At 41.1% G+C, this 15,109-nt stretch overlaps 1 protein-coding gene across 1 annotated transcript in view; it reads right to left on the reverse strand.

Moving 5' to 3' along the window:
* Positions 1 to 1,681: 1,681 nt before the first annotated feature.
* Positions 1,682 to 15,109, reverse strand: part of LOC139571174 (leucine-rich repeat-containing protein 1-like) — a 71,254-nt gene continuing 57,826 nt past the window's right edge. Inside the window, exons 13-14 of the mRNA XM_071393791.1 lie at positions 4,864 to 5,003; positions 1,682 to 3,149 (exon numbers count right to left, since the gene is read on the reverse strand). Coding sequence (XP_071249892.1) covers positions 2,997 to 3,149; positions 4,864 to 5,003 — 293 coding nt within the window. The 3' untranslated portion in view covers positions 1,682 to 2,996. The remainder of the gene's footprint in view (positions 3,150 to 4,863; positions 5,004 to 15,109) is intronic.

The following is a 15,109-nucleotide window of genomic DNA, read 5'->3' on the forward strand; positions in this document are numbered from 1 at the left end:
ACTGAGGATGGATCAACAACATTCTTGTTACTCCACAATACTAACCTAATTGATAGAGTGAAAAGGAAGAATGTACAGAAAACTATTCCAAAACATGCATGCTGTTCTCAATACAGTGTTATGTTTGGGGCAAATCCAATACAACACTTTTTAAAATAAAAAAATGAAACCTTTATTTAACTAGACAAGTCAGTTAAGAACAAATTCTTATTTACAATGACGGCCTACAGTGGGTTAACTGACTTGTTCAGGGGCAGAACGACAGTATTTACCGTGTCAGCTCGGGATTTGTTCCAGCAACCTTTCGGTCACTAACCAACACTAACCACTAGGCTATCTGTATACTCCATATTTTTCAAGCATAGTGGCGGCTGCATCATGTTATGAGTATGCTTGTAATCATTACGGACTGGGGAGTTTTTCAGGATACAAAAAGAAACTGAATGGAGCAAAGCACAGGCAAAATTCAAGAGTAAAACCTGGTTCAGTCTGCTTTCCACCAGATAGTGGGAGATGAATTCCCCTTTCAGCAGGACAATAACCTAAAACAAGGCCAAATCTATACTGGGGTTGCTTACCAAGAAGACAGTGAATGTTCCTGTATAGCCGAGTTACAGTTTTGACTTAAATCTATTTGAAACCCTAGGCAATTCTTGAAAATGGTTGTCTAGCAACGATCAACATCCAATTTGCCAGAGCTTGAAGCGGTTTGAAAATAATAAATGGGCAAATAGTGTACAATCCAGGTGTGCAAAGCTCAGACTTGCCCAGAAAGACTCACAGCGGTAATTCTAACTTGTATTGACTCAGGCGGGTCAATACTTATGTAAATTAGGTATTTCATTTTCAATAAATTAGCAAAAATGTCTAAAATCATGTTTCACTTTGTCATTATGGGGTATTGTGTGTAGATAGGTGGGGAAAAAATATATTTAAACCATTTTGAATTCAGGCTGTAAGAACAAAATGTGGAATAAGTCAAGAGGTATGAATACTTTCTGAAGGCACTGTAGACTTGAAAATCATACAAGCTGTTCAGGGGATGTATAATTTGCTTTTAAAAGCCTAAATAAAACCAGGGCACGGTTAGGGATAACGATACTCATTGCATTGTATTAATACAATATAAACATCTACTTGAGATAAACACATGGAATTTAAACTTTGTGAATGCAACATTGAATGCAGTCCATACTTACACTCTCATTTCAAGACAAGCAGACTTCACATACAGCACATGACAGTTAGGTGAGGTGTTGCATACTATATACACAAGTCATGCAATGCAAGTTGGATGGACAAAACAGATGAATGGTTGAGGAAAAAGTACTAACGTGTGTATGTGAATGACCACCCTGATGAGCTCTTTATCAATGGGCTTTGTTAAAACTGAGTGATTTCCTTTAAAAAAATTAAACGGTTAAAGTCTAATCCAATTTTAATGGCAAATACATACAGTATTTAAGAATAATCAATGATAACGGGCATGTGCGGCTTGAATACAAAAAATATGGCATTTATGATTTGACATGTTAACAGTTATGAGACGTTAGATGACATGTTAACAATTGTGAGATGGTGAAGCAAAAACGGAAGGTCTACATTTTTCATAAAGGACTAAAGGCTGAAACTCTAAAGACTAATGGACTAAAAACGAAGTTAAGGGGAATAACGAATCATGTTTGGTTTTAAACCCATTTTATTTTATCAGTGGTTAAAAGTAATCCAAATCTGTAGGCTCAGTGTCCATGCCAATTTCAAATTGTGTTTTTGTGCAGCTTGATCATTAAAGAAAATCATTTTAAAAGATGAACTCCACATTAAAACAAATTTATATGGTCCTCTCCTTGAAATACATTTAAAACAAAAAAAGTTAAATCAATGTTGTAGTGTACCATTTGAAGAACAATCTGTTTTTATTAAGACGCAATAAACTTAAAGAAGTGCATTAGTGTATGCTTAAACTGCATTTTCAAAAGATTCCACCCTGGTCCTTATTACCTTGTTTGTAATGAAATTGGCCATTGAAAGTCTAAGCTCATATGCTAAAGGGAGAAAGTGGCAAATGTTTAAAATGCAGCTGTTTCTGGTATCTGGTATTAAGAAAACATTTCAAAGCAGTGAATCGCAATGAAAAAAGTTAAGACAGCCTTGTCACTTCCACTCAATCTGTTGTGGGAGAGTGGTTATGGTACATGTTCCAAACTTAATTACAAAATTACCAAACATGTCTATATAAAAGTGAGTTTAGGATTTGATTAAGAAGTTAGACAATGGAGTAGAAAAGAAGATTCGAGGCTGTCTACTCACCCAAAGGGAATTATATTGTTTTGATAAGACATTAGCAACTGCATTTTTGTTAATTTCTTTACTTAAAAAGAAAACACTAAAAAGGAAATAAAATACGTACCAAATACCAAGATATAACATTTTTTTTTTTAAATTCTGCGATAGTTTAAGAAACTTGCTATACATTGTTTTAATTTACACCATCTGAGCTGCCAAAAAGTATAAAAGTATCAATATTCACAAATGACTATACAATAATTCTTAAATCAGTAGGTCCAAAACTAAGTATCCCCAAAATGTAAAAAGAAATATTCCCCCAGTGTTTAAAAAATAAAACAAATATATATAAAGATGTCAACAATATTTAATATACTTAAGACTTACAGTAGTGCAACTACCTATTGTCTGTAAAAAACAGAAAAAATACATCTTTAAAAAGCACTAACTTTAAAAAATAGCACACCTGTGCATATTATTGCTGTTTGAAAAGAAGGCACATAGGCCCTGGTAGTCTGAGCCAGATACCGTGCAGGGTATTGGAAATGAAGTAAGATACTGGACAAGAGGATCACAGCAGAGTCCCAGGGATGAGCTGCAGGAGGGGTAGGTAGATCGCAGAGGGGTTTGTGGGGAAATGTAGGTTCGAGGGGTTGTGCAGGAGAACATGGCGAGAGACACAGGAGGTAAGAATGTTTCTGAGGTAAGAGTCACACAGACGTGGTGACTGTAGCATTATTGACCTCGTTTTTGTTGGAATCCAGGCCTTTGGCGGCGTTCAGGTCGTTGCGGAGGTTCTCCGCTGCTTTCTTCATAGTCTTCAGCTCGCCTGGGTGAGGAGTGGCCCGTCGCATCAGCGTTCCCTGTGGGGAGGAAACAAAGAGGGACAGGGAGGAGAAACAGTGAGACGGATCTGTATGACTGAATGGACCCAGATTATACAACAGGTCTGTCATTCTGTCATGTATTATATTACCTTCATAGCAACGTATATAATATGTTATACACTCAATCACCAGTTTATGCATGGTTCGTTTCTACAGACAGTGAGTCACATGGCCATGACTTGCTATATACTGTAAAGCAGGAAGACAGGCATTGAGGCATTCAGTTACTGTTCGATTGAACATTAGAATGGGCAAAACGGGTGACCTAAGCAACTTTAACCGTGGTATGATCATCAGTGCCTGGCGCGCCGGTTCCAGTATCTCAGAAATGGCGGCCTTCTAGGCTTTTCATGCACAGTAGTGTCTAGGCTTTCCTGAAAATAGTGCAAAAAACAGCTTGTTGATTAGAGGTCGAAAGAGAATGGCAAGAATCGTGCAAGCGAACAGGTGGGCCACAAACCGGCAAATAATGGAGCAGAACAACAGTGGTGTGAAATTCGCATCTCAGTCCTTGTCACGGATGGGCTATTGCAGCAAATGACCACACCAGGTTCCACTCCTATCAGCTAAAAACAAGTGGCGGCTCCAGTGGGCACGCAATCACCAACACTGAACAATTGAGGAGTGGGAAAAAAACATTGCCCTGGTCCGACGAATCCCGGTTCATGTTGTGTCACGCTGATGGCAGAGTCAGGATTTGGTGTAAGCAGCATGAGTCCAAGGCCTAGTACACCTTAGGTCCCTTGATACCATTTGAGCAACATTTCCATGTCCCCAAAGAATTCAAGCTGTTCTGGAAGCAAATGTGGTTATGATCCGGTACTATATGGGTCTACCTAATAAACTGGCAACTGAGTGTACATATGCACTTGGACATACAGTAAGGTCCCAAATTATTGGCAACCTTGATAAAAATGTTTTTCTTTAATACTGTATATATATTGTATGCTAAAGAAAATGGGGATACTATTTTATACTAATACAGTTGCACAGAGAAAGAGATTTTGTTTAACAAGTCCATTTTTTCTCAAAAAGCTAGGGGTCAAAATTATTGGCACCTCTGTTTTCAATACCTTACCTTCCGAAGATAATGACTATCCATACGTAAAAAATAAATAAAAATGCGCACATGACTAAGTCGCTTTAGATAAAAGCGTCTGCTAAATGGCATATTCTATTATTAATGGAACTGAGCCCTTTTCTAAAAATATTTTATGAGACTTGAATTGAAGAGGGCAAGTCCATAAGCGCAGACGAATAATTTTGACTCTCATCTTTGAGGAAAAATAATATTAAATTGTTAAACAAAATATTTATCTGAGCAATTGTCTTTTTTTCCTTTTACATACAATATAGCTCAGTATTTGTATTATTTATTTTATACAGTCTTTTTTTGCTCATCTTTATCAAGGCTAACAATCATTTTGGACCCGACTGTAATTTAAAAGATCTGAAAGACTAAACCTAGTTTAACCAGTTAATGGACTCAACAATGCTTTATATTAGTTGAATATATATATTTTTAAATCTCTATTCCTTGTTTAGTGATTGAGTATTGACAGTTGACGCTTCAAACGACCCCTGTGAATGGTGAAAGGTCTTTTCTACCTCATCGCCTCCTGTCATTCCCCTTCACACACTCCTCACCACAACCTTAGTCTCTTCACACACTTCTAGCGCTTCACCTCACCTTTTCATCATCCTCGTCATCGTCATCATCCAGGAAGTGGATGGCACTGATCCTGTTCATGGCCCTGTCATCCCAGGTGTCATCAACCACATCATTCACCAGGCTCTCCAGAGCACCGCAGCGAGCCAGGTTGTCTGAGCCTAAAACAGGATACATTTGATGTGTGTGTGAGGATAGTAATCATTCACATCTTTATTAATAATTGGCTTTTCAAAATGATGTTTACATGCACTCTTGAAATGTAAGACCTGTGTGAAAACTAACACAAAAGTGGCCTGAATTCTCCAACTGATTAAAATCAACGTGTTTGGTATGATTGCATCACTCAATCTGCACCCCCAAACCACCCAGATGAGCACTTGGAACCATCCAGATCACAGTTTCAAATCCCAGTTTAGCCACAAGCTTACAGCTAGACAATCCCCCCCCCAACTCGAGCTCACTGACTTGACCTCCACAAGTTTTAGATCCTCATCTGCTGCTCCACAAGTGAATGAGGGTCATGGAATGGAACATAAGCACATAGTCCTCTCATTCCGAGGCACGTCAGGGACTAAGGGGGATGGGCGTAACAAGAAACATGCTCCGTAGTCATTCACTCAATGATTCAAATAAAATAAAAACATGACATATGGGACATATGGGTGCAGCAACCAGGTTGTGGAGATTGCGCAAAATAATCACTATCAACAGTTGGATCAGGCCTAGATTCCACCAGGCCTCAGCTGAGTTAGAGAGCGAGCCTCTCCTCGCCCAGCACAGAAAGATTTTAATGGCTGAAGTTCAGTCGGGAGGTAAGCCTCTTTATCTGGGGCAGCAGGCAGCCTACTGGTTAGAGCGTTGGGCTAGTAACCGAAAGATGGCTAGATCGAATCCCCGAGCTGACAAGGTAAAAGTCTGTCGTTCTGGCCATGAACAAGGCAGTTAACCCAGTGTTCCTAGGTCGTCATTATAAATAAGAATTTATTCTTAACTGACTTGCCTAGTTAAATAAATAAAAACATTTTTTTTTAAAGCTGTCCAATCCACTGAGGTCTTTTAATTTTCCAATACATAGCAGAGGAGCAGACCCTTGGGGGCAGCGTAGGATCAGATCAAGCATGGAATCCCACTTAATCCGGCCCGCAGGTGGTTGAATAAAAATGCTATAAAAATGTTACACAGTGCACTCGGAAAATATTCAGACGCCTTGATTTTTTTCTACATTCTGTTACAGCCTTATTGTAAAATTAATTAAATATATTTGTTTTCTTCTCATCAATCTACACACAATACACCATAATGACACATTTTATTTTGATATGTTGCACTTTTTATTTTTATAAACTGAAATATCACATTTACAAAAGTATTCAGAACTTTTACTCAGTACTTTGTTGAAGCACCTTTGGCAGTGATTACAGCCTCAAGTCTTCTTGGGTATGACGCTACAAGCTTGGTACACCTGTATTTGGGGAGTTTCTTCCATTCTTCTCTGCAGATCCTTTCAAGCCCTTTCAGGTTGGATGGGGAGCGTCGATGCACAGCTATTTTCAAGTCTCTCCAGAGATGTTTGATCGGGGTAAAGTCTGGGCTCTGGCTGGGCCACTCAAGGACATTCAGAGCCTTGTCCCGAAGCCACTCATGCATTGTCTTGGCTGTATGCTTAGAGTCGTTGTCCTGGTCGATGGTGAATGTTCGAACTTCGTCTGAGGTCCTGAGTGCTCTGGAGCAGATTTTCATCAATGATCTCTCTGTACTTTACATCGTTCATCTTTCCCTCGATCCTGACTAATCTTCCAGTCCTTGCCACTGAAAAACATGCTGCCGCCACCATGCTTCACAATAGGGATGGTGACAGGTTTCCTCCAGACGTGACGTTTGGCATTCAGGCCAAAGAGTTCAATCTTGACCTCATCAGACCAGAGAATCTTGTTCCTCACGGTCTGAGAGTCTTTAGGTACCTTTTGGCAAACTCCAAGCGGGCTGTCATGTGCCTTTTACTGAGGAGTGGCTTCCGTCTGGCCACTCTACATAAAAGCCTGATTGGTGGACTGCTGTAGAGATTGCTGTCCTTCTGGAAGGTTCTCCTACCTCTACAGAGCAACTCTGGAGCTCTGTCAGAGTGACCATCGGGTTCTTGGTCACCTCCCTGACCAAGGCCCTTCTCCCCCTGCTCAGTTTGGCGGGGCGGCCAGCTCTAGGAAGAGTCTTGGTGGTTCCAAACTTCTCCCATTTAACATGCTGACTACAACGCTCGTGTCGCGTGCGCGAGCATTGCAAAATACATTTAGAAATCTTTATTATTCAATTATTGCACCCACACTGCTCGCGAGCATCTGCGTTGCCAAGGGCTAAAATATAAGTCAGTTCTATTTGTGACGCAGATCACACTGCCTCTCCCATCTCCTCATTGGTTTATAGAAGCAGGTACCCACATGCCATCTCCTCATTGGATATACCCACGTGGGTGACTGAAAGACGAACGAGTTCAGTGGCAGTAATGCACCTAATATATGAAAGTTGCCAATCGCAATATAAAGTCAAGAGAAGAAAAGGCCTAGAAGGAGAGATGAAACAATTCGGTTGACCGTTTTATGTGTGGATTAATTGTCGGAGTAGAGGACTTTGTGCATTGCAGGTAAAATAACTCAATGTTTATATCCCAGGACAAATTAGCTAGCAACAGCAAGCTAGCTAAATAGGACAAATTAGCTAGCAAGTGCAAGCTAGCTAGCTAAATTGCCATAAATGTTTAATGCTTTTCGACCTGTCCCCAAATTAATGTAATTGGTTCAGAGTTTGTTTTGATATTTTAATCTGCGTGTCGTGATAGCGTTTGGTGTGGTGGGACAAAATACATTTATGCCCGATGGCGCACGCACGCAGCGGTTTGGGTTCCGTGTAAGAATGACGGTGTCCACTGTGTTCTTGGGGACCTTCAATGCTGCAGACATTTTTTTGTACCCTTCCCCAGTCCGTGCCTAAACATAATCCTGTATCGGGGCTCTACGGACAATTCCTTCGACCTCATGGCTTGGGTTTTGCTCTGACATGCACTGTCAACTGTGGGACCTTATATAGACAGGTGTGTGCCTTTCCAAATCATGTCCAATCAACTGACATTTACCACAGGTGGACTCCAATGAAGTTGTAGAAAAATCTTAAGGATGATGAATGGAAACAGGATGCACCTGTGCTCAATTTCGAGTCTCACAACAAAGGGTCTGAATACTTAAGTAATTAAGGTATCGGTTTGTAATTTTCTATAAATTACCAAAAAATCTAAAAACCTATTTTTGCTTTGTCATTATGGGGTATTGTGTGTAGATTGATGATGATTTTTTATTTTATTTAATCCATTTTAGAATAAGGCTGTAACATAACAAAATGTGTACAAAGTCAAGATCTCAGAACACTTTCCGAATGTGTACACACACACGTCAAACGTTTTAGAACACCTACTCATTCAAGGGTTTTTCATTTATTTTTTACTATTTTCTACATTGTAGAATAACAGTGAAGACATCAAAACTATGAAATAACACATATGGAATCATGTAGTATCAAAAAATTTCATATTTCAGATTCTTCAAATAGCCACCCTTTGACGTGATGACAGCTTCGCACTCTTGGCATTCTCTCAACTAGCTTCATGAGGTAGTCACCCGGAATGCATTTGAATTAACAGGTGTGCCTTGTTAAAAGTTCATTTGTGGAATTTCTTTCCTTCTTAATGCGTTTGAGCCAATCAGTTGTGTTTCGACAAGGTAGGAGGGTATACAGAAGATAGCCCTATTTGGTAAAAGACCAAGTCCATATTATGGCAAGAACTGCTTAAATAAGCAAAGAGAAATGACAGTCAATCATTACTTTAAGACATGAAGGTCAGTCAATACGGAACATTTCAAGAACTTTGAAAGTTTCTTCAAGTGCAGTCGCAAAAACCATCAAGCACCATCATGAAACTGGCTCTCATGAGGACCGTCACAGGAATGGAAGACCCAGAGTTACCTCTGCTGCAGAGGACAAGTTCATTCGAGTTACCAGCCTCAGAAATTGCAGCCAAATAAATGCTTCACATAGTTCAAGTAACAGACATATCTCAACATCAACTGCTCAGAGGAGACTGCGTGAATCAGGCCTTCATGGTCAAATTGCTGCAAAGAAAACACTACTAAAGGACACCAATAATAAGATGAGACTTGCTTGGGTCAAGAAAGACAAGCAATGGACATTAGACCAGTGGAAATGTGTCCTTTGGTCTGGAGTCACAATCTGAGATTTTTGGTTCCAACCACCGTGTCTTTGTGAGACGCAGTGTGGGTGAACGGATGATCTCTGCATTTGTATTTCCCACCTTAAAGCATGGAGGAGGAGTTGTTATGGTGTAGGGGTGCTTTGCTGGTGACACTGTTGGTGATTTATTTAGAATTCAAGGCACACTTAACCAGCATGGCTACCACAGCAATACACCATCCCATCTGGTTTGGGCTTAGTGGGACTGTCATTTGTTTTACAACAGGACAATGACCCAACACACCTCCAGGCTGTGTAAGGGCTATTTGACCAAGAAGGAGAGTAGTGGAGTGCTGCATCAGACGACCTGGCCTCCACAATCCCCCGAGCTCAACCAAATTGAGATGTTTGGATGGAAAAGCAGCCAACAAGTGTTCAGCATATGTGGGAACTCCTTCAAGACTGTTGGAAAACATTCCCGGTGAAGCTGGTTGAGAGAATGCCAAGAGTGTGCAAATCTGTCATCAAGGCAAAGGGTGGCTATTTGAAGAATCTCAAACATAAAATATATTTAGATTTGTTTAACATTTTTTGGTTACTACCTGATTCCATATGTGTTATTTCATAGTTTTGATGTCTTCACTATTATTATACAATGTAGAAAAACCCTTGAATGAGTAGGTGTTCTAAAACTTTTGACCGGTAGTATTACAAAAAATAAATCAGGGAAAAACAATCTCCGTCGACATTGAAATGACTAAAACCAAATCTCAACTGTGTAGAAATTACAATAGACCTACATTTATAGTCTCTTCACTCTGTCCAGCAAGCTAACAGTCACACTAGAGTCAGGGGTGAGCAACTCCAGTCCCCGAGGACCTGATTGGTGTCACACTTCTTTCTCCATCCCTAGCAAAACACAGCTGATTAATCAAATTGCATTCTAAACTGAAGATCAAGATTAGGTGATTATTGGAGTCAGGTGTGTTAGCTGGGGCAAAACTGTGACACCAATCAGGTCCACTAGACAATCAGGGAGCATAACGAATTCCAAAAGCGAAGGATAGGAAAAAAATGTTAGTACATTTTGACGGCGAGGAAAATGTACAGTCCTCCGGACCTCGGTGAAGACCGAATGCAGCCTGCAGGAAAAATGAGTTTGACAACCCTGGGTTAGAGGCTCTGTGATCCCCACTTCCCCCTCTTAATATGCATCACCAATACAGCGACGGATCAGGGATACAGGACACTGTGTGCTTCTCCAAGTAGATCATGTGATAAGTGCCCCACGGTTTTGATCATGTTAAGACCGAATCTATTGCTTGTAGGACTCTGGAGAATATGCAAAGGAGTGACGTAGAATGGGAATAGGATATAACCTGTAGGATTAAACAAATTTCACTATGGGGTAGAATTTGGAGTAAAGGCGCTTATAGCTGATCTATAAATGATTACATACAGTAGGTGTATAGAGAGGCCAGTGACCCATGAGAAAGCTTTTAGGTGATGAAATTGCCAATGACCAAGATCACGTAATACAAATTGAAACCCATATAGAAAGAATCCCTGTGACATTACAGGTCTCTTTTTACTGTAGGCAGCTGCGGTATAGCTAGTGGTCATAGTGGTTTTGACAGTAGAACATACAAAGCTCAGTGACGGCTTAAAATATGATATCCTGGTATTTTTATCATTTTTGAAGGTAGGACGGTATGAGGTTTCTGAATAATAAAAGTTCTAAATATGCTTTATGGGTAGTGCATGGCCCTAGGATGGCAATAAATTAATTCCAAGTGGTTTGAATGGGCTTTTCTCCATTCTGATTGCTTTTTACTGTTCAACAAAAATAATAGGACAAAACTGACAGTGAACTAGTCCTATTTGTAGAACATTGCATAGGAATTAAAATCCCTTTTTGTAGCCTCAAATTCCAGAACTCAACCAATGGTTTTCCATTTGCATAGTTATTTGTTCAATTCCATAATTTATGAATTTCTTAAATTTCCTGCACTCATTTGGTATTAATTTACACATGGCGTTGCGTTTCTTTTGTTCTAGCATGCATCTATTTCACCCCCCATCCAAAATTCCTTTATCAGAATAATTATTCTCCTCTGACCGTATATTTTCGGTTTAACTGCAGTTCTTATTTTCGTTGGATGATTTCCAGGGGTCTCTATTTGGCAAGCTTGCCCTCTCAAAGTTGTTCACTTGTTGTGCTAGCAAGTTTGCTAGCAGTTCTTAGATGTTAGCAGTTTCTTACTGGTGATGAAAATGGATGTTTGTTAGATTTGAAAGAAATTATGGCAATATAGATTGATGATAGTCTTTCTAAAAATGTCTTTATGCAAAAGTTTATAAACATATTTTACACACACACACACACACTTATTTTCACAATTTGAAATACAATTATCAAAAATATACCAACTTCAAGAGAAACAGCCTGGTGGTGGCAGCAGTGCACTGTTTAATGACATGTACAGTACTAGTCAAAAGTTTGGACACACCTACCCCTTCAAGGGTTTTTCTTTATTTTTTACATTGTAGAATAATAGTGAAGACATCAAAACTATGAAATAACACATATGGAATCATGTAGTAACCAAAACATTGTTAAACAAATCAAAATATATTTTAGATTCTTCAAAGTAGCCAGCCTTTGCCTTGAGAGCTTTGCACACTCTTGGCATTCGCTCAACCAGCTTTACCTGGAATGCTTTTCCAACAGTCTTGAAGGAGTTCCTAGATATGCTGAGCACTTGTTGGCTGCTTTTCCTTCACTCTATTGTGTTATTGACTGTACGTTTATTTAGGTGTAACTCCGTGCTGTTGTTTTTGTCGCACTGCTTTGCTTTATCTTGGCCAGGTCGCAGTTGTAAATGAGAACTTGTTCTCAACTGGCCTACCTGGTTAAATAACAGTGAAATAAAAAATATTCTTTTAAATTAAAAACTCTGCAGTCCAACTCATCCCAAACCATCTCAATTGGGTTGAGGTCAGGTGATTGTGGAGGCCAGGTCATCTGATGCAGCACTCCATCACTCTCCTTCTTGGTCAAATAGACCTTACACAGCCTGGAGGTGTGTTGGGTCATTGCCTTGTTGAAAAACAAATGATATTCCCACTAAGCCCAAACCAGATTGGATGGCGTATCGCTGCAGAATGCTGTGGTAGCCATGCTGGTTAAGTGTGCCTTGAATTCTACATAAATCACAGACCGTGTCACCAGAAAAGCAGCCCCTCACCATCACACCTCCTCCTCCATGCTTCACGGTGGGAACCACACATGCGGAGATTATCCCTTCGGGTTGGTAGGTACTACAATGCCCATAGAGTTGTCATGTTATGTTGCTGTCATGTTATGTTGCTACTATGATAATAAACAGGGACAACCAGCTATCTAAGTGAATCGGGCCATACAAAACAAATTGGCCCACTCACACGGATCTAGCGTGTTTGGGGATGGAATAAGCAAGCTAGCTACTACAACTCAATCAACAGAATACTGCACATTTTGCAGAAATGTATAGTCAAATACTAAATCTGATTGTCATTCTTTATTTCAAGGTACACTACGTGACCAAAAGTATGCGACACCTGCTTGTCGAACATCTCATTCCAAAATCATGGGCATTAATATGGAGTTGGTCTCCCATTTGCTGCTATAATAGCCTCCACTCTTCTGGGAAGGCTTTCCACTAGATGTTGGAATATTGCTGCAGGTATTAGTGAGGTCGGCACTGATGTTGGGCAATTAGGCCTGGCTCGCAGTTGGCGTTCCAATTCATCCCAAAGGTGTTCGATGGGGTTGAGGTCAGGTCTCTGTGCAGGCCAGTGAAGTTCTTCCACACCGATCTCGACAAACCATTTCTGTATGGACCTCACTTTTTATTTTATTTCACCTTTATTTAACCAGGTAGGCCAGTTGAGAACAAGTTCTCATTTACAACTGTGACCTGGCCAAGATAAAGCAAAACAGTGCGACAAAAACAACACAGAGTTTTACAATGCCCCCGTGCTTTGTGCACGGGGGCATTGTCATGCTGAAACAGGAAAGGGCCTTCCTCAAACTGTTGCCACAAAGTTGGAAGCACAGAATTGTCTAGAATGTCATTGTATACTGTAGCGTTAAGATTTCCCTTCCCTGGAACAAAGCCCAAACCATGAAAAAAAGCCCAAGGCCATTATTCCTAATCTACCAAACTTTACAGTTGGCACTATGCTTTGGCGCAGGTAGAGTTCTCCTGGTATCCGCCAAACTCAGATTCGTCCGTCGGACTGCCAGATGGTGAAGCATGATTCATCACTCCAGAGAACGCATTTCCACTGCACCAGAGCCCAATAGCGGCGAGCATTACACCACTCCAGCCGACGCTTGGCATTGCGCATGGCGATATTAGGCTTACGTGTAGCTACTTGGCCATGGAAACCCATTTCATAAAGCTCCAGACAAACAGTTATTGTGCTGACGTTGCTTCCAGAGGCAGTTTGGAACTTTGTAGTGAGGGTTGCAAACGAGGACAGATGATTTTTATGTGCTACAGGCTTTTTTACCTTTATTTAGCTAGGCAAGATATAACTTGCAGCATATCATTGTAGCCAATGTGTGTTAGCCAGTATACCTGGATTTACTGTTACTGCTGCTAATATCATTAGCAATGTTAGCCCTCAGGCTAGCATGTGGCTAGCTATAGCTACCATCGGCCAACAACAGAGTTTTAGCCAGTTTGGTCAAATCAAATCACATTTTATTTGTCACATACACATGGTTAGCAGATGTTAATGCGAGTGTAGCGAAATGCTTGTGCTTCTAGTTCCGACAATGCAGTAATAACCAACAAGTAATCTAACCTAACAATTCCACAACTACTACCTTATACACACAAGTGTAAAGGGATAAAGAATATGTACATAAAGATATGAATGAGTGATGGTACAGAACGGCATAGGCAAGATGCAGTAGATGGTATAGAGTACAGTATATACATATGAGATGAGTAATGTAGGGTATGTAAACATTATATTAAGTGGCACTGTTTAAAGTGGCTAGTGGTACATTTATACATAATTTCCATCAATTCCCATTATTAAAGTGGCTGGAGTTGAGTCAGTATGTTGGCAGCGGCCACTAAATGTTAGTGGTGGCTGTTTAACAGTCTGATGGCCTTGAGATAGAAGCTGTTTTTCAGTCTCTCGGTCCCTGCTTTGATGCACCTGTACTGACCTCGCCTTCTGGATGATAGCGGGGTGAACAGGCAGTGGCTTGGGTGGTTGTTGTCCTTGATGATCTTTATGGCCTTCCTGTGACATCGGGTGGTGTAGGTGTCCTGGAGGGCAAGTAGTTTGCTCCCGTTGATGCGTTGTGCAGACCTCACTACCCTCTGGAGAGCCTTACGGTTGTGGGCGGAGCAGTTGCCGTACCAGGCGGTGATACAGCCCGACAGGATGCTCTCGATTGTGCATCTGTAGAAGTTTGTGAGTGCTTTTGGTGACAAGCCGAATTTCTTCAGCCTCCTGAGGTTGAAGAGGCGCTGCTGCGCCTTCTTCACAACGCTGTCTGTGTGGGTGGACCAATTCAGTTTGTCCGTGATGTATACACCGAGGAACTTAACTTTCCACCTTCTCCACTACTGTCCCGTCGATGTGGATAGGGGGGTGCTCCCTCTGCTGTTTCCTGAAGTCCACAATCATCTCCTTTGTTTTGTTGACGTTGGAGTGTGAGGTTATTTTCCTGACACCACACTCCGAGGGCCCTCACCTCCTCCCTGTAGGCCGTCTCGTCGTTGTTGGTAATCAAGCCTACCACTGTAGTGTCGTCCGCAAACTTGATGATTGAGTTGGAGGCGTGCATGGCCACGCAGTCGTGGGTGAACAGGGAGTACAGGAGAGGGCTCAGCACGCACCCTTGTGGGGCCCCGGTGTTGAGGATCAGCGGGGTGGAGATGTTGTTACCTACCCTCACCACCTGGGGGCGTCCCGTCGGGAAGTCCAGGACCCAGTTGCACAGGGCGGGGTCGAGACCCAG

This window comes from Salvelinus alpinus, chromosome 3 (genome assembly GCF_045679555.1).
Source record: "Salvelinus alpinus chromosome 3, SLU_Salpinus.1, whole genome shotgun sequence".
In the NCBI taxonomy this organism is placed as follows: domain Eukaryota; kingdom Metazoa; phylum Chordata; class Actinopteri; order Salmoniformes; family Salmonidae; genus Salvelinus; species Salvelinus alpinus.